The 19,845-nt window shown below is 41.2% G+C and overlaps 1 protein-coding gene across 5 annotated transcripts in view; it reads left to right on the top strand.

Annotated features, from left to right (window-relative positions):
• Slc38a9 (solute carrier family 38 member 9) overlaps window positions 1–18,694 on the top strand; it is a 76,309-nt gene extending 57,615 nt beyond the window's left edge. For 4 of the 5 annotated variants that reach the window (XM_051172305.1, XM_051172302.1, XM_051172304.1 and 1 more), the window contains 5 exons: window positions 367–473; window positions 11,335–11,448; window positions 12,814–12,962; window positions 16,864–16,953; window positions 17,987–18,694. In XM_051172305.1, the coding sequence (XP_051028262.1) occupies window positions 367–473; window positions 11,335–11,448; window positions 12,814–12,962; window positions 16,864–16,953; window positions 17,987–18,152 (626 nt within the window). In that variant the 3' untranslated portion in view covers window positions 18,153–18,694. Of the gene's footprint in view, window positions 1–366; window positions 474–11,334; window positions 11,449–12,813; window positions 13,022–16,863; window positions 16,954–17,986 lie in introns of those variants that run through there. The other variant, XR_007833532.1, reaches the window with a different exon arrangement.
• The last annotated feature ends 1,151 nt before the right edge of the window (window positions 18,695–19,845 follow it).

Here is a 19,845-nt window from a genome sequence, read left to right as displayed (position 1 = left end):
TGTCACACAAGAATCATAGGTGGCCATTTTTCCTCTCTAATTTCTGGAGGAACTTTTCTGACAAACACAGGTATTTGAAGAGTGGAAGATTTTAGAGTCATAGACAGAGCCTGAATTTAAATCTAGTTGTGGGATCTCAGCTAGGGACAACTGAAAGTCACAGAATGCACATCCCTTAATTCCTTTCTTTCATTTTAAGTATTTTGATCACATATTATGCTCACCTTGAGGGACTTTATAAGCACTTAAATATTCATATTCCCTGGGGGGAATATGATAATAAGGAGGGGACTGATTTAATAGCTGATAAAACTTGTTTTTTACTTGACATTTTAACTTTTTTTCCTTTGTCTCTTTTTCTCCTAGAGATAAGATTTCAGTTTCCACAGCTGACTGGAGTGCTTACTCTTGCTTTCTTTATTCACAACTGTATTATTACACTCTTGAAAAACAACAAGAACCAAGAAAATAATGTGAGTAGTTTACTGAAAACTGACTGTGATATGTTCTAAGAATAAACTTTAATCAATGTTTGAAGCACTTTATATTTAGAGTAAAATTTTACAACTTATTTTTATGCTGATGTACTTTTTAACTCTATTTTATTTTGGTTTCTTATGCCTTTACTTCCTTTCCACCACCTCCCCAACACTTGGTAGGAGTGAAAGAAGGTTAGAATGGAGAGGAGGCGGAGTTTTCTTTAGCTCCTTCTGGCTGATTAGAGTTGTAAGGTTCTTGGGGCAATACGATTCCCAGTCCTCAGTCCGCAGAGCTTCCCTCAAAGAGTCCTCTCCCACCTCCTCCCTCTCGGCTCTCATATTTATACCTCTCAGAGTCTTCAGAATTAAACTCTCTGCAGCTGGCAAAGACCACGCTCCTCTCTGAGCCACAGGAGGCTGTTATCAGCTGTGGACAAACTAAAGGCAGTCCCATGTCCCCCACTTGGGATTAAACAAAAACATATTTAAATAACATAACTAAGTTTTAAAAGAAACCAAAACTTCCACTGCATTCCTACATCTTACTTTTTAAGCTTAAATTATAGACCAGTGACCTAGAGCATGGAGATTTTAGATGGTAAATATTTTAAGCTTTGCAGGCTGTATGTTCGTGTCACAGCTGCCCAATCCTGCTACTGTGGCATGAAAATAGCCACAGATAAACAAATAATAGTGCCTGTGTTTCAATAAAGCTTTATTTACATAAACAGATAGTAGGTCACATCTGACCCATAGACCAGAGTTTACTAGACTGCTATGGAGAACCTATTTAAAAAATAAAGAGGTATAGCTAATAAAATTCCAATAATATAATAATAATAACAACAACAATAATAATAATAATTGAAGATACTAAAGAAGATAAGAGAAAGAGAGCAAAAAATAGATATGAAAAAGAAACTAGCCAGACGTCTTTAATCTCAGCACTTGAGAGGCAGAGACAAGTGGATCTCTATGCGTTGGAGGCCAGCCTGTTCTACAAAGTAAGTTTCATGTCTCAAAAAAAAAAAAAAAAGAAAAAGAAAGAAAGAAGGAAAAGATAAAATAGCAACCTAGTAGATTTAAACTCAATCACATTGATAATTGCACTAAATATTAATGGCCCAAGCACTCAATGAAAAAAAATTACCAGATTTGTTAAATAAAATTAATTATATGGTATCTTTAAGAAAATTTAAATATAAAGATACAGACTTGGAATACTATAAGAAAGCACACCAGTGTTACGAGCAGCAACGTGATAACGCCAGAGTCAAAGAAGAATGATCATGTGGTCCTTGTGGACATATTCTCCTGGAAGTACCATGCGAGGCATATAAAATCTACATTTGAGTAAATGCCCTACTAGGAATAAGTGCTTCCTATCTTTGCATTAGATCTTGCCATTTACTAAAATTATAAAAATATTAGTTAACAGTACATTTATTCTTAGTTACTGATAATGTTACAGATAAAATGCCATTTAGCTGACACTGTTAGATCATAATGTTCTTCGTTCATGCTCCTTTTTTTTTTTTTCATGTTAAGTCTGTTCGTTTTTCTAAGTTCGTTTTTGAATGAGTCTATAAGCAAGTCATCATGCATTGCAGAGGAAGTGCTGCCTGCTTTCTGTACTTTGCTTTAATATCAGGTTATACAGAAATTATGTGTGAAAATACAATCGTTTTCTCTTGGGAAGAGCAGAAGGAAATGTAGTAAACCTGAATTTCTAGTTGCCCAGTGATAGAACTTTAAAATAAATGAAGTAGGCCTGCAGGGTGGCACAGTAGGTAAAAGACACTTACTGAAAGCTGTCAACCTGAGTTCAGTCCTTGGGATCCATGTGATGAAAGAGAGAACTGATCATAGGAAGTTATCTTCTGACCTTCACATACACACAGTGACACACTGACACACACACCACTAAATAAAATGTAATTAAAAATAAAATCAATGAAGTAAGGGAAAATAGACAAATCTACAATTATAATTGGAGCTTTTCTTCCCTCCTCCTTAATAATTACAAGTGTAGAAAGCAGTAAAAAAAATCCCATGAATGCTGGGCGAGGTGGTGCACACCTTTAATCCCAGCAGAGGCAGAGGCAGGCGGACTGCTGTGAGTTCAAGGCCAGCCTGGTCTACAAAGCAAGTCCAGGACAGCCAAGGCTACACAGAGAAACCCTGTCTCAAAAAAACAAACAAAAAAAGATCCCATGAAACTAGTTGATCTAGTTGATGTGTATAAAGCCCTCTCAGTAGCAGCATGTATATTCCTTACAAATACACAGGAGCGCCTACCAAGATAGGGTACATGCCAGGCCACGGAACAAGTGTCCATAAATGTGAGAGAAAATTATGTCAAGTATATTCTCTAGGCACAACAGAGTAAAAAGTACAAACAACTGACATTTGGGGATTTACAAATATATGAAAACTAACCAATGACTTCCTATATATAACCAATGAGTCAAGGAAGAAGTCATAGGAAAGAAATTTAAAATACCGGAAGATTACTGAAAATGAAAATTCAGTACCAAAACTTATGCAATTGCCCCTTAAGCTATATTCAAAGGGACATGTACAGCTATAAATACCTACCTACATTGAAAAAAAAGTGAAACCAAAAGCCTAACCTTCCTCTGTTTCTCAAGTGCCAAACAGGAAGATCAGAAGTTCAAGGTCATCTGCCACTTCATAGTGTGTTTAAGGCCAGCATGGGCTATGGGAGAGCAGGTTTTTAAAAAAACAGAAAGTAAAAAAAAAACAAAAAAACAAAAAAACAAAAAGTAGTTTACTAGCCAAGTCATTTGGGTTTTTTTTAGATAAGGTCTTATTGTGCAGCCTTGGCTGTCCTGGAACTTGCAGTGATCTGCCTCCTGAATGCTGGGATTAATTTAATAAGAAGTTAAATTGCAGGCAATTGTCACATTGCATGGTTCCTACATGCACACATTTAATTACTATGGATCAGATTACACGAGTCCCAATAGGGTTCAAATTTCAGTTAGCCCCGGATCTGAATTATGAGCCTTGCATACAATAATAGTCCTCCCTCAGTTCACAAATCACTGTGTAAATAACAAGGGCATGGCATGATTAGTGACGGATCAAATTACTGCTCTCAAACCCAGCCAACATTTGATCACTGTAGGCGCATTTGTTTTATCTATTTTATTTGGGTTTTTATATCTCTACTGCCCTACTCCACCCCAGTCCTTCCAGTGCTAGGTAGGAGAGACAGCTTCCGGGGCGGGGGGCATTGCAGCATTGGTCTCTCTTTAGACTACTTCCTGCTGATTAGTGTCGACAGGTTTCCTGGGCCAGGTCCAGTCTTCCTAGTCAGTTTCCTCAAACTGAAACAACTGCAACCAGGAGCAGCAGGGGAGGCAGCAGCTGCCGTCTTCTTTGGATCACCCCGTCCCTCTCTGGGCTCTGGCATTTATTCCCTCTCGAGAGTCCCCAGAATTAAACTCTCTGCAGCTAGCAAAACCACGCCCCGGCTAATACACAAGACAATCATAGTTAATGTCTGTGGACAAACCAAAGCAGCTCCTTATCCCACACCTGGGATTAAACAAAAGCATATTCACATAACATAACTGGGTTTTTAAAGAAGCCGAAACTCTCACTGCAGATCACTTGCATGTCATTCACAATCTACAGAACAGATAGCCATGTTGCCCTGTCAGCAATAAACATGGTATTTTATAAAATTGATAACTAAAAATTAGCATACAAAGGTGAAATGCAGTAATTAAAAATGCCAGTGATGGGCTGGAGAGATGGCTCAATCTTTAAAGGCTAGGCTCACAACAACAACAACAACATTGGCAGTGATAAAATGAATTTTCATCAGACACTAGTGGAGTTATAAAAATAGCCAATTATAGAAATCTTGAGACTGCTTCCATTTGAGAGACTCTAGATATACATCCAGGGAAGTTTAGGGAAAGCAAATGTGAAAACTAGTTTTCAGGACAAGAAGAAAGATATTCCAGCAGGACTGACACTGTCAGAAAACTTCACAGTAAAAGAATTCTCAAGGATTCCTCCTAATATTGAAAGCATAAGGATCAAAAGTGAGAAGCCATGCGAGGCTGGAGGACAGCGCTTCACCAAGGCCCTGGAAAGCTGCTTGCTGCATAGTATAAACCATTCACTAAAAGAATGCGATGTTCACCTCGCCTTGCACCTCACATCTGCCATCCCAAACTAGGAAGGTGGAGGCAGGAAGGTCAGGAATTCAAAGTCATCCTTAGCTACACAGCGAGTTTCAGGCCAGCCTGGGCTACAGGAGACCTTACCCTTAAGAACCAGCTCTGGGAGACAGAGTGTAGTTCAAATTACTCTTAAGTTTAAAAACAAAAGATTCTAATAGTGTTTCTGATTCCGTGTTTGTTTGTTCGTTCGTTTATTGCAGTGCTGAGTACTGATGCTAGGACCCTGTGCATGTGGGCAGATGTGACACCACTTAGCTGCATCTCCTTTGGTGCTGATGTTCTAAATCACAATGCTACATAAGCACCTCTTTCAATCTTTTTTTTTTTTTTTTTTTTTTTTCATTTCCTTCTCCATTTGTAGCAAATACTGAAAGTTTAATGTCTTAGCAAAAATTGTCAAAGATGACACAACCTTCGTAATTTCTGTTCCTGTAATGGGGATTCACAGCTTCTGGCTGCACAGTCACATGTGCGTCGCACTGCCACATGAAGACTGCTAGTGCTTAACTTTTGCTCCCCAAAGTCTCAAGTAGAATTGCTTTTCTAGAAAGTTAGGCCTGTTTATTTGGAAGGGTCCGCCCCTCTTTATGGGAAGCTGAGAACCACACAGAGTCGTGGGCGCCTTGGTTCATTGTCCGCAGGCCTGAGGAGGCCCCTGTCTTTCTTCCTAGAACAGCCAAGGGCCGGCAGGTGCAAGTCAGGAGTAGCCACCTGTTCAGCACAGACGTGTGAGGCGTGAGTTAAGAGCAGGCAGCACAAACACAACAAGGCAGAATGCCGCGCACCAGGAGCTGTTCTGCAGAGTTGGTCAGCGAGGGCTTTGTAAAACTAGTATATTAGCTGTCCTAAGAAACTCTATCTTCACCCCGGCGTGGTGGCGCACGCCTTTAATCCCAGCACTCAGGAGGCAGAGGCAGGTGGATCACAGTGAGTTCGAGACCAGCCTGCTCTACAAAGCGAGTCCAGGACAGCCAAGGCTACACAGAGAAACCCTGTCTCAAAAAACCAAAAAAGAAAAGAAAACCTATCTTCACTTTTACACTTACAGACAATATTTTTTAAAGAAAGATTTAATTGCCAGCATTTAAATGAATTTGTTTCCTTTTTACTGTCTCAATTAAAGCTACAGTATGAAGTAATGGCCTGACTATAAAAAGGTTTCCTTTTCTTTTTATTTTTGTGTAACTGTTTATTTTGTGTGTGTACAAATGTTCTATATATAGAGAGAGGTCAAGAGCGACTGTGGGGACTCAGGTCACTCCTCCCACACGTGGCCCTGGGGACTGAACTCAGGTCAGGAGGCTTAGGGAAAAGTTACCTGCTGAACCGTCTTGCTGAACCTGGTCTAACTTTCTTTGTACAAAGCAGTTGGACTTCATTTGACCTAAAAATGTTAATTACTGCAAAGAAAACAATCATTTATGAAGTGCTCTGTGCCATCAGCATTCCAACCACTCTAAAGGCACCTAAATATATAGTGTCTTGATTATACCAAAATTGGCTTACATTGGCATAAATCAAGCTAAATGGACTTTATTGTTTGAGTTATTTAATGATTACACTTTTTAAGAGTTTCAGTAAATAATTTTACTTTAAAATGTCCAGTTAATAGTGTGATGCAAAATTTCCTTGGAATTAAAGTCAGAAAATGTGGGAGTTGTGAAGGCATTTGAAAGAAAGCCAGGTCTTTCCATCCAGTGTCCCCAGAGGCTGTGCCTGCCCGCTCCCTCGCTCCCTCCCTCCCTCCCTCCCTGGTGCTCCTAAAGAGTGGAAAAGCCCTCAGCAGCTGCACTAGCAGGGTGGCCTAGGTTTCCGAGTGTGACTTCCCTTTCTGAATTCCTGTCACTAAATGTAACTTTGTATATGTGTTTCTAGACTGTCGATCATTTCTGTTTCTTAAAGCATACTGACCAGAAAAACATTAGGGGGTAAAAATGAACTTATTGTCAAAATACTCAGCCTACGACTAGGTGGGCTCACCTCATAATAATTCGTGTTGAGCCAGACCTTATGCAGTGCTTTCTGCTTAGTTTTGTTGTCTGTGTTTATGTAGTTGTTACCCGGCTCTGATCTTTAAAGTGACTTGAGATACCTTCTATCTCGTTTGCTATAATTCTTTTCTGTTTGTCTGAGTCTGCAGATACTTGGCTACACATCACACGTTTTCATTAAAGGGTTGGATATATCTGTGCACTTACTGTCTGTCATTTTTCTTCGTGAGTGCTCTACAGGGTACTGTTTTCACTGTGAACTGTGCACGGAACAAATAAGCTATGTTTGACAAACAGAGGTGTTCCCAGGATTACTTTTGACCTTATTGTAAATCTAGTCCTCCTTTGGAGCTGACAGTCTACTTGTGTTTAGCCCCCCAGTCTTCCAGCCCTTGCTGATGTATGCAGTGGAGTGGGTTGCCTGGCTGTGCAGGCGTCCTGACAGTGTGGCATCATCTCCTCATACTGTGATTTTGTCGCTCTTTAAACACACTCTTAGCTTGGAGCCTCTAACCACCACCCCCACCACCACCCCTGCGCTCTTTGTTTTTTTTTGGACCCTGCCCCTTTCTTTCTCAGGTCCAGTGTAGCCCAGGGTGCCTCAGAATCACCCTGTAGCTGAGGATGACTTTGAACTCCTGACTGTCCTTTCTCTACCCCACAGTTGCTGACGTTATGGATAGGTACCGTCATACTCAGTGTCTCGTTTTCCAAAAGATACCTTTTCTCTACCCCTTCCTGTGGGATGCGGTTTTAGGAATCTGTGCTTTAGGCCTAGCGCAGAGATGCCATGGGTACCAAAGAAGAGCAAGCCCCGATGTGTGTATTCTCTTTGAGGTAGCGTGAGTCCCAGATCGTGCTCAGCTTCAGCTACTTTGTGATAAGCGCACTATTTCTTTTCATCAGTATTTCTATATGAAGGCCGACACACACAACTTCTGTCTGAACTACTCTAAATTTGTGCTGAGTACATGAAACAGAGCTGTCCTCGCAGGCATTAGTAATTTTCTTGTGTCTCTATTGTGCTTTCGTGCAATACCCTCTGTTACTTTCTTGCCTCTTTTTAAATTACTAGATATGGCTTAAAAACCTGGAGACTAGTAAACTCCTCATCACTGTAGCTAAGTGGACACGATTTGGAACCAGAAAGATCTTGATTTGAGGTTAGAGTGCTGACCTCAGCAAACTACTCACCATGTAGCTGTGAGCAAGTCTTCGTGACTTCTGTGGTCAGTTGAACTCATCTGTGAAGAAATGGATGCTTTATGAGGGTCAGCTGCAGTGGCCTTCGGGGCTCCGTATAGATGCTGGTAGATAGGGTCTTATCTGTATTGAGTTCCTGCCGTCACTACCAGGGCTTTCCCCAGCAAGACCACAGTGCCCATGGGTGCGTAAAGAGCATGGAGAAGGGCCATTCTGGACACAGTTTCAGACAACAGTATCTGCGTTGTTACATGTAAGCAAACGTGGTGGAAGCCTACTGACGTGCTCGGTCAGCACATCACCTCCGACTGCACAGTGAGCACTCAATACCAACCCCCAGGGTCTCTACGGGGAAGAAGCACATTAAAGGGGCCGCCAGCTCATGCCTGCATTTTCTCCTACAAGTTCCCGCTGTGTCCAGTGTTGTCTTGGGTGTTGGGAGTGTAAAATGAAAAAGACACAGTCCTAGTGTCCAGGATCTGATAATCCAGTGCTATGGATCTATTTGGAGAAAAAAGTTTGATAAAAGAACTATTAAACTTGGATGTTTTTTAATGTCAAGGGACATCATCTTTCCCCTGCAGAACTTTTTTTTAAAAATTGATTATTTTGGGAACTGGAACAATGACTCAGCCTTAAAGTGTGTGGAGTATTTTCGCACAGGGGTCAAGTTCAATTCCCAGCACCCACGTTGGGCAGCTCACAACTGCCTGTAAGTCTAGCTCCAAAGAGTCTAGCTATGGCAGTTTATTTTCAAAAGAACACAGAAATACAGTTGTGGGCCATGCCGCTGTGGTTCAACCCCAAGCTTATGGCATGGAGGGTGTGTGTGTGTGTGTGTGTTGGGAAGGGGAGTATCTTACACTTTCTTCACTCTGTGGACCCCTACACTCCTGTGCATATACCAACACACAAAATTTAAAAATAGTCATAAATCTCTTAAGTGGATTGTTTTTATAATGAAAGTTAATGACAATTAGAACCTAAGTGTTTGTGTGTGTGGCCTGAGAACAGAGAAGTGGGAGGTACCCTGTTTTGTTGGGCTCTGGCACCGTCACCTTGGAATTACCATTCTTGTCTCCTGAAATCTCACTAAGGTATGTATTTTACAGAAAGTTGGACTGAAGTAATAAGTCAGGTGGTACATAATTTAAAGACTATCAGTGAAATCCTTCACTCCTCTTTCTCTGACACAGCTGATGTGTGTGTGTGTGTGTGTGTGTGTGTGTGTGTGTGTGTTACTTGTGCATATGTATGGGTGTGTGGAGCCCAAGGTTGAAGTTGGGAATCATCTTTGATTGCTCAGGCAGAATCAATCAAACCCCGAGCTCACAGATGTGCCTAATCTTGCCAATCATACTGCCCTGGTCATCCCCATCTCTCCCTTCCAAGGCTGGAAGTACCGGCCAGCTTGGCACGAATGTGGGTTTATGAAGATCTGAGCTCCAGCCCTTGGGCTTATGTAACAAGCACTGAACCAGCTCCCCAGCTCCCCAAGGAGTTATATTGCGCAGGACAGATGGTTCAGCAGTTAAGATCATGTACTGCTTTCACAGAGGACCTGAGTTCAATTCCCAGTTCCCACAACCACCGTAACTCCAGCTCCAGGGGATCCCTGGGCACCAGCCCTCGCATGCACCCACAAGCACACACACACATGCATACAAGTAATAAATTTTTTAAAAGGACAGTCTTAATTCTTGAGCCAGTCCAAGTAGGTGGAGTATGGAATGCCTTTGAAATATTGTCATTGAAGCCAGCTACTTTTTGATATGAAAATAGGCATTCCTTGATTTGTTTTTGCTCATCCCACACAAGAGTGGGACACAGCCCCAGGGGAACCTGAATTCCAGCCTGAGCTGGGCCCTAGAGCTTCAGGAACTAAAGAAGAAAGACTTCAAAGCCCTTTCCTGGACAATAAGCTCTCACAGAGGTTTGAAAGAGCCAGAACAAATTTGCATAAGCCTCTAGCTCCACAGGCCTAGCCACTATCTGCTTTCTGATAGAGTCCCTTGGCTTGTTTTCACTCAGCGTGTCAGTTTAGACCTGACCTTAAGGTTTACTCATAAGTTGCTGTTGTTTCTCAACCAGACTTATGAATCTCAAGTTTATAAAACAGTACTGTTGCTTCAGCCCATTTTAGGCCTCCAGAAAATTCCAGAATATTCCCTAATTCCAAGTGTCTAAACATCCTTACTATGTTATCAAACTTGAAAATTGCATGTAATTTTCCTCTAATCTGCTTTGCCAGCCTTCAGGTAGTTTCTATCTGAAGCAGATAGGCTTGTTGCTACAATTTAGCTGTGTTGATTTGCTTGGCTATCACTTAAGTGGCAATGGCGACTATTTTCAAGCTGTGGAATCTGCTCTCTTGGACCTAACAGCTGGCTGCTTTCAGTCTCTTGGCACTTTTAATCTTCATGGACTGGGAGGACGGGAACAACAGTAGAAGAAAGTAGGCTGCTTTATTTAATAATCTGTGTTTGTTTGCTGATTCCCGTAATAGCTTTGGACAGCTATTTGAACAGCTGCTTTTTAAATGCCCTTTTGTTTACTGTTTAAGTTTTTAAAGCTTGTCCTTGCCACTTAGTTGTCTACCCTTTAACTAGTGTTCCTTCTTTATTAAATATATTTTAATATGTTTCACTCCTGTAGCCTACGCATACTTTGATGATATAAGCTAATTTGCTAAAAAATAATTTAGAAAAATTTGCAGGTCAAACCAAAAGTGGCTTATAATTTCTTGCCTTTATTATTAAAATTAAGTATTTTTTTTAATTTGGCAAATGTTACCTTTTGCAGTTAAAGTAGAACTTCAGTCTTGTTAAAACTATAGTTTATATTAGCTTCCCAAGTCCTGAAACAAGTAGTTGAGTCTACATACTCCAAATGAGGTTTTTGCTTTTATTTATTTTTTAACATTTATTTATTTGCCAGGCATGGTGGCACACACTTTTAATCCCAGTGCTCAGGAGGCAGAGGCAGGCAGATTGCTGTGAGTTCAAGGCGAGTCTAGGACACCCAAGACTACACAGAGAAACCCTGTCTTGAAAAAAAAAAAAAAAAAAAAAAAAAAGATGTATATACTTGTACAGGATTCTGCCCATATGTGTGCCTGCATGCCAGAAGAGGGCACAAGATCTCATTGAAGATGGTTGTGAGCTACTATGTGGTTGCTGGGAATTGAACTCAGGACCTTAGGAGGAACAGACAGTGTTCTTACCTACTGAAGCATCTCTCTGGCCCTTGACAAGTTTTTTTTTTTTAATTAGACAGAGTAATTAAATCAAATTGTGTGTGTGTGTGTGTGTTGCATTCTGAGAAAATTAGGAAATATACAGACACATACAAAATAAAAAGATGAATTTGAATGTATTTGCTAGGCTTTAGACTTACTGTAACTGTTACATTGAGTGAGCATTTTATTCTGTTTGTATACAGGTAAGAGACCTGTGCGTTGCTTATGTGCTGGTGACACTGACTTACCTCTACATTGGGGTCCTGGTTTTTGCCTCATTCCCTTCACCTCCGTTATCCAAAGATTGTATTGAGCAGGTAAGATGCCATGTGTGCCGTGCGACTCTGTACGCGTAGCAGGCGTAGCAGGCAGAGCAGGACGGGAACTAGTGCAGTCAGCGCCACCTTACTTGGCCCACACTTTGCCTGTGTCTGCTTTCTTCTGCATCTGTACATGCGTGCTCCATTTGGCTTTTAGACGAATTCCAGAATAAGGCTCTGTGTACTTGGCAGCTTGTAATGCTCAAACAACCACTATCATGTATATGAATTTTTCTTTGTATAGACCAGTTACCAGTGTTCACACGGGTTGCTAAAACCTCTACCGAGAATCCGCTGAGAGCTTTCGTTTCCCAGTGCTTATCTGTGCAAATGTCCTGGTTGAACCGATTTTAATTCATCAGTCTTCAAGGACTGATAGGACTCCTTTTTAGAGACTGAGTACCAAGGGGAAAAATACAGACAATTTAGCTATTAAAAAGTGAGAGGCAGAAACAGTAAGAAAGAAACCCTTCCCTAAAAAAAGAGTGACATCTTAGGTATTAAAGAATTTCTTATGAAAAACAACATTTCACAATGGTTCTAGGCAGAGAAAACCCTCGCGGAGCCCAGTGATAGGGTTTTAAGCCAGTTACAAGGCATGTTTCAGCAGCATTGACAACAGGGCTCTCCACAAGGAGACAGGCACAGCTGTGCTGGCAGTGTCCTCCTCTTTCTTGTGGAGGCTTTTTGGAGGCCAAGTGTTTGCCGGAAATTTCCCCCATCGTAATAATCCTATATAAAGCCCCTCCCCGAGAATAGGAGTATTTGTGGCATCCATAGTTGAAATGAAAAGTGTAATTCTGAGTTCACCTTTTTAAATACCAAACTGAAATGAAGAAAGCAAGCCTAAGTGTAAAAGTCAGTCCTTCTGGCTCAGTGCTAGACTGCAGTGTTGGTGGCACCCGGTGACAGATACAATCTCCCCATGCACATTCTTTGAAAGTGCCGCAGTGCCCAAGGAGAAAAAGCCAGAGCACCATAGCAAAGATGCAATGCCACCGATTTCAGTTTGCCATTTAAGTAAGTTAGAAACAGATTTGCTCATTGTATTTGAACTTTTTAGATCTGTGCTTCTTAGCCTGTCCGGTTGTAAAGAACAAAGTTTTCTTTATTCTTCTAAGGTGGAGTCATTTTTAGGCCAGAACATTTATAAAACAGAATATGCTAGTGTCAGGTTGTTTTTCATCAGTTTCTAAATATGTAATTTTAGTTTCTGTACTCACATCTTGACAGATAGTTAGGCAGCAGTCTGTAGATGGGCAGCTGCTCATAGAACGCTATTTGGGTATTGCCTCTGTGGAAAGGGAGACTGAACGCACTGAACTGAGTTCTGACCTGACTTCGTTATCTCTCTTGGATTAGAACTTCTTAGACAACTTCCCTAGCGGTGACACCCTGTCCTTCATTGCAAGGATGTTCCTGCTCTTCCAGATGGTGACTGTGTACCCACTCTTAGGCTACTTGGCTCGTGTTCAGCTCCTGGGCCATATCTTCGGTGACGTTTATCCTAGGTAAGGGTTCCTCTCTTGACCAGCAAGATGTGCCAAGCAGCAAATGACTGTGCAAACAGGTCAGTTTAAAGTGTGACTGATCCTCTTGCTATAAAAAAAAATTTTGCCTAATGAAAATGGTTACTAAGGATAGATCTCTTTTTCCCAGAAGAGCTTTAAATAAAGAAGCCACTCCCTTGCCCGGGACAATTTGATGTTCATTCCTTCCAGGAGAGTCATTTAGCTCTGATGTCTATTATGTTTATGTGAGGATTTAACTGCTGCTAAAAACAGCCTGCTAAGACCTTTATAGCCCTGGCAACCTATGTTGGTGTGTGTACTAATGAGAGCCAATACTTTTAATTATTGGATTTAAACACATGTATGTTTATTAATAGCTATATATTTCAATAGAAATGCTCAGTTGTTTGGAGTTGAAGGTGAGACACAGAATGAGTTTAAATTCTTATTTAATATATCACAAGTTTAAATTGCTGTGGGAATTTTAGCCTCTTCATGGGCATGAAGGAATTGTGCATCCTTCTGAAAAAGATCTTTTCAGGAAGTCAGCTATCCTTATACAAGAGAAGTTTCCACATAGCACCATTGTGTTTCCAGGTTTTCCTGAAGATTTTTCCTGGTCCCCCAGTTAACTCTTATAGTAAATGTCACTAAAAGCAAAAAGTACCTAGCCATATTTTATTGATGATGGCTTAGCTTTGGAAAGGAAGGTATTCGAGAGAGGGTATCACTATATAGCCAAAGCAGCCTGGAACTCATGATCCTGCCTCAAGCTCCCCGATGGCAGGATTATAGGTGTGTCAGGAATAAATATTTTAGAGGAAGAAAACTTATGGGAAAACTTTGCATTTATAGCAACATACTAAACAAGAGTTTAAGTAGCTCTTAAACAATATTAAACAAGCAGTTCCTGTTTTAGTCTGTCCCTCATGACATGATTCAAGAACTGCCAGGTAGTCTTGATATGTTGTTACCGTGTCCTCCTGTACATTAAGAAGCATAGCGAGCTACAGTTCTGACAGCGCTCATTGAGAGCACTGAGTTCAGGAAATACAAAGTTTCCATTTGTTACTCTGTTAACTCCACTGTATTTGTTTCATCAACATAAAATAAATCCAGTGAAGTCATAGATGAGGTATTTCTGGGCAGATACATCCATTCTGTCTTCTGTCATGATTTTAATGGTGGCTGTTACTCAAAGCAGTCTAAGATTGCCCTTTTGTGGTCACATTGTATCTCTTCTGTGGGACAAGAATGTACTGTCATTTGCCCTGCAGTTGCATGCTCCACAGACAGTATGCGCTTATTTGGACTCAAGACTTTTTTTTTTTTAAAGATTTATTTTTATTTATTACGTATATAGTGTTCTGCCTGCATATGCACCTACAGGACAGAAGAGGGCACCAGACCTCATTATAGATGGTTGTGAGCCATCATGTGGTTGCTGGGAACTGAACTAAGGACCTTTGGAACAGCAGCCAGTGCTCTTCAGCTCTGAGCCATCTCTCCAGCCCAACTCAAGACATTTTTATACTCTTAAATTTTATTGAGGCTTACCAGGAGCTTTCATTTCCAAAGATGCATATATCAATATTTAATGTAAAAAATTAAAACCAAGAACTTTAAAGTATCTGCTGATTCCTTTAAAATCCAGTAAGTCCAAGCATATAGGCACACACCTGTAATCCTGCCTACACAGGAAGTTGGCCAGGAGACTCAAGTGTGTGGCCTCTTGGAAAACAAATGTAGCATTCTCAAAACCCTGAAATTCCTCTAAAAATTATAATAAAGCCATTACTTGTTAACATGGATAATACTTTTATGAATAACTAATTCCAGAATCAAATTGTTTTCTAGATAAATACTCTTTAATGTCTGCTGAACTCTTGTGTTTCTGCGTTGTCTGTTATACCGTTATTTCATTTAAATATGAAGAAAATTCAGATCATGTAGATGTATAGTTGGAAAAAGAGGTACTTTCTAGAGCCTTGTCAGATAGTTGTAAATGTTCATCTTTGGTACCATAAGAAAACTTGACACAGTATAGTTCCTGGTGAGTTGTATACTCGACACTTGGTTGCTTAGAACGCGGTAGGCTCCCTGCCCTTTGTTCTGTGTCCTGAGGGGCTCTGTAGCATCCTATTTGGTTAGTGCTGACTCACAGAGCTCAGTGGGCTCCCTGCCCTTTGTTCTCTGTCCTGAGGGGCTCTGTAGCATCCTATTTGGTTAGTGCTGACTCACAGCGCTCAGTGGGCTCCCTGCCCTTTGTTCTGTGTCCTGAGGGGCTCTGTAGCATCCTATTTGGTTAGTGCTGACTCACAGCGCTCAGTGGGTCTCTCAGATGTTCATGCTCTTCGTTGTACGTCACGCTCCCGTCCATTAACATCACCACCAACTTCATCCAAACCATCAAACTCACAGTATCAAAGGCCAAGTTCTCTAAAATTCCTAGCTTTTATTGAGAAATCAGTTGTTATTGTCAGCAACAAACGCTGCCTGCTGTCTTCCTTAAAGGGCAGGCTCATCAGCATTCACTTCAGGAAATGCCAGTTCCTCCCCAAGTGTGCATGCCTGCTGTCCAGGCTGCATTCGGAGGAACGGTAGCGTTTGTTGAAACCATCAGACAGTTTGGTCCAGCTCTGCTGCACAACTGCTTTCCCTCAGACATCCATGCCCTTAAGTGTGCAGATGTACTTGAACGCTTCCCATGGGACCGCCTAGAATAGTGAAAAGATATTTCCTCCAAGCTTTGCCCCTTGCACCCTATGGGTGCTGGAAATCAAACCCTGGCCTTGAGTCCATTAGGTAACCGCTGAGCACTGAGCTGTAACCCCGGCCCTCTCATGGGCAGGGTTAATACTTTTTAAAGTTTATTTTCTCTCGAAAGTATTAGCAGTAAAAACTCCATCATAGACTACACATATGTACCTTTGCCCTAACATGTTGCTTTTGTAAATCATACAGTATCTTAGACTGCTAGGAGAACAGAACTTACCTCAAAGTCTTCCTGAAACGGAATTCACGGGCACATTTGGAGAACCAGCCACTAGTTTAGAAAGTAAACAAAAGTTTTTTTGTTTTGTTTCATTTTTTTTCTTTTTTTCTTTTTTACATACACATTTACATTATTTTATACATATATACAATAAACTATCTACAGCAAGAAGAACCGCAAAACAAATCAGGAATTATGAAACAGTTACATTCATAGTGTTTTGGCTATTTGTATTTGGCAACCTTGAAGAAAACAAAGTTTTTCCTTTAGTAAAACAACAAAGGTCCAGAAAGTTGAAGCTCAAAATTCTGAGTGTATAATAAAATCTCTGTAATTTGTCAGGATGTATGGTAACCACCTACTTGCATAAGTAATTTTTCTGACTTTTTCATACATTGACAATAATCTCCCCATACCTCCCTACCATCCACTTTTTCCTTTAGATTTTCTTGTGTAGTAAAATTCAGCCATCTTTTCTCCAAATTTTTTAGGTAGTTCTTGGTTATCTACATAAATAATGGTGTTATTTTAATAATTTTCCTGTGTTCTGTCAGATAAACTGTTGATTTCCTTGTTCTACAATTTTCTAGTTTTTCTCTAAGTACCTTAGTAGGTTTCTTCATGGTTTTGTTTCTCAAGATATTCCAAATAAAATTGTAGATAGACTGTGCACTTCGGTGCATACTGCTAGTTTGCACTTACAAAATTTGCCTTTTTATATAATTGGATAAAAAGGCCAGTTTCACTGTCTCATTTCCAGCATTGAGCAGTACAGTTCAGTTTTGCTGGCATATTAAAGATAATCATTTTAAAGATGTGAAGAATGAATTTTAATGTCCTAAGAATTGAAAAGAATTTAACTGCTTTATATCTTTTCTTTCATATAAACTCTTTTCTACCTTCTAGCATTTTCCATGTGCTGATTCTTAATTTAATTATTGTGGGAGCTGGAGTGACCATGGCCTGTTTCTACCCAAACATAGGAGGAATCATAAGGTACACACTTGTATGCCTCATGCTCTATTGTCACTGTTGTTGCTGCCTTTTTTAATTGAATTTTCTGTAAGTGTTTAATACTGGTAGTGTTCGAGCATAATTTCTGGTGTTTGTTAGGGTGCTCATTAAATTTCATCGTTGCTGATCTCTGGTAGAGATGAAGCTGTAGGAGAGTGCTGTGTGGCGCCTGTGGGAGACGGTGCTGTGTGGCGCCTGTGGGAGACGGTGCTGTGTGGCGCCTGTGGGAGACGGTACTGTGTGGCGCCTGTGGGAGACGGTGCTGTGTGGCGCCTGTGGGAGACGGTGCTGTGTGGTGCCTGTGGGATATAATGGACTAAAAGTTCCTGTTAAATTATTTCTGTAGAAAATGGGGAATTACCTGTTTCTGTTACAAACTCATTTAAGATTTTTTTTGTCATCTTTGGTAATTACACTTACTGCCACAGATGAATCCATCTTTTCTCATTCATACAGAGATGCTACCAATCCCTCACAAACCCTGAATGACTTTATAAAGGTCAAAACTGGAGTGAGGGGTGCAGCTCGTTTGGTAGATAGAGTGCTTCCCAGCATGCATACGGCCCGAGGCTCCATCCCCAGCGCTTCATAAACCAATGTGGTGTTGCAGTTTAGGGAGTAGACGCAGGAAGACCAAAGATGAAAGCCTCTCTCCAGATGTTTCTGAGATTTAAGGAATAGATAAAAACTCTTTACCATACAGATATTATAAATACAAACAGGAAATAACTTTTTTGTTTTGTTTTGTTTTGGAGACAGGGTTTCTCTGTGTAGCCTTGGTTATTCTGGACTCGCTTTGTAGACCAGGCTGGCCTTGAACTCACAGGGATCCACCTGCCTCTGCATCCCGAGTGCTGGGATTAAAGGTGTGTGCCACCTCGCACATTTTAACAAGTTTTAAACTCAACCATCAGTAACAAATGACAAATTTTGTTTCAATTTAAATCATACTGTATTTACCTTAATTATAAATCATCAAAAATGCACTATTAATGCAGAAAGTCTTATTTTGCAGATACTCGGGAGCAGCCTGTGGCCTGGCTTTCGTGTTCATATTCCCTTCTCTCATCTATATAATTTGCCTCCGCCAAGAGGAGCGGCTGACGTGGCCTAAATTAGTCTTTCATGTTTTCATCATCATTTTGGGCCTGGCGAACCTGATTGCTCAGTTTTTCATGTGAAAACTGTTTTCTCAAGATTTCTCACGGTGTTCTGAACCTTGGCAACGCTTCTGCATAAAAGAACTTGAAAGCGCTGTCACTGCTGTAATTCTACGTGTTTTTTCTAAGATGATTGGAAGCAAGGGAAATGATTGTCTGCTGCTAAGTATTTTTGTACTGGAGAGGCGGGGGAGTGAAAAGGATGGTCTTCCTCAGTGACCCTCATTCTCAAGTCTCCAAGTAGAAATATAGGCGGGATCCCGCTGGTTTGTCTGTTGATAAGTGTAAGGTAGGTGGCTGTGTTTTGCCTACAGCAAGGGATCTCAGGGGTCTCGGGTCGAGGCATGTTGCCAGACCTCGTTTCTGCTTCAGTGTGCTCTCTTCCACTTTCTTCCTTGCTGGACCGTCCCTACAGTTTGCCCAAGCCTCTGCTGTTTCCAACAGTAAAACAAATACCTCATTTTAAAAGGAGTTTCCATGGCATCGTTATTAATGGAATGAATTCCTAACTAAATACTAATCCGAGGAGCCAAACAATGTTACATAGTAGCAGCCTATCGGAAGGTGTACATAAAATAAGGCCAGTGGGGTAGTTGGTACATGTCAGTGAGTACTTGGATATGGTGGAATAAGAGGATCCGAAATTCAAGGTCGCCCACAGTTTCATGGCCAGTTTGATTGTCTTTTTTTTTGGGGGGGGGGTTGTTTGTTTTCTTTTATTTTTTTAAAGACAGGGTTTCTCTGTGTAGCCTTGGTTGTCCTGAAACTTAACTGTGTAGACCAGGCTGGTTATGGCCAGTTTGAAACCAGTCTGGCTGTAAGAAAGCCTTGTCTCAAGACACCAAAAGAAGAGAGAGAAAAACAAAAGAAAACATGTGTGGGATAAGCGTGTGTGGCCTGTAGCTGTAATCCAGGCCTGATGGCGTAGACTGAGGTGACAGTTCCTAACCCAGGGTTTACACATGAACAAAACTGTTGTCCTCGTAGACCTAGGGGACTCCGGCTTCCTGTGCCCTTGAGAACTGCACGGACGGCCATGAAGCCCAGCGGAGGAAGCATGGGCCGAGAGGGCCGGTAAATGAGGCTCCTCGGAAGAGAGTGGGAATCGCTGGGAAGTGTGGGGCTCTGCCCAGTGTGTGCTGAGCCATCCTAGCCCCGGGGTGACCCTGCTCCTACAACAGGAAGGGAAGCGTTAGCTCTACTCAGGAAGACCTGTGACAAGATGATTAAAGAATCCCAGAGTCCAGAGCCAGGTGTCTGGCCTCGTGTAAGCTTGCCTTCTGCCCACAACTGCAAGCATCTGGATTTCTCTAGTTTTGGCTAAATTGTTTAAAATGTATCATGACTCCACGTCGCGAGGCAGTGCGCGGATTTGTGTCATGTCCTTCCATGTGAAATGGTTTTTGTAAATCCAGTAAGCCACCCCACATTTAAGGCCAGCTTTACTTACTTCCAGCGTAGCTTTATATCCTATTAGAGCGCGGGCCTATGTTTATAAGGAGCTGTAATTCCTAACACTTTTTAAAGTCTCGTTATGAAAACTGTCAATCACATACACAAATAGAATAATATGGAAAAACTCCCGCACACCCATCCCTGGGCTTAGTAATTGCAGACTTAGCTGAATTTACTTCACCTGCTCCCTCCCACTTTTCTATTGACATGTTTAAAAGCCAATCTCAGACATTATGTCATTTCATTTCTACAAACCTTA

Source organism: Acomys russatus, chromosome 30 (assembly GCF_903995435.1).
Source record: "Acomys russatus chromosome 30, mAcoRus1.1, whole genome shotgun sequence".
In the NCBI taxonomy this organism is placed as follows: Eukaryota; Metazoa; Chordata; class Mammalia; order Rodentia; family Muridae; genus Acomys; species Acomys russatus.
Note: the sequence above shows the minus strand (reverse complement) of the source record. Positions and strands in the feature narration are given on the sequence as shown.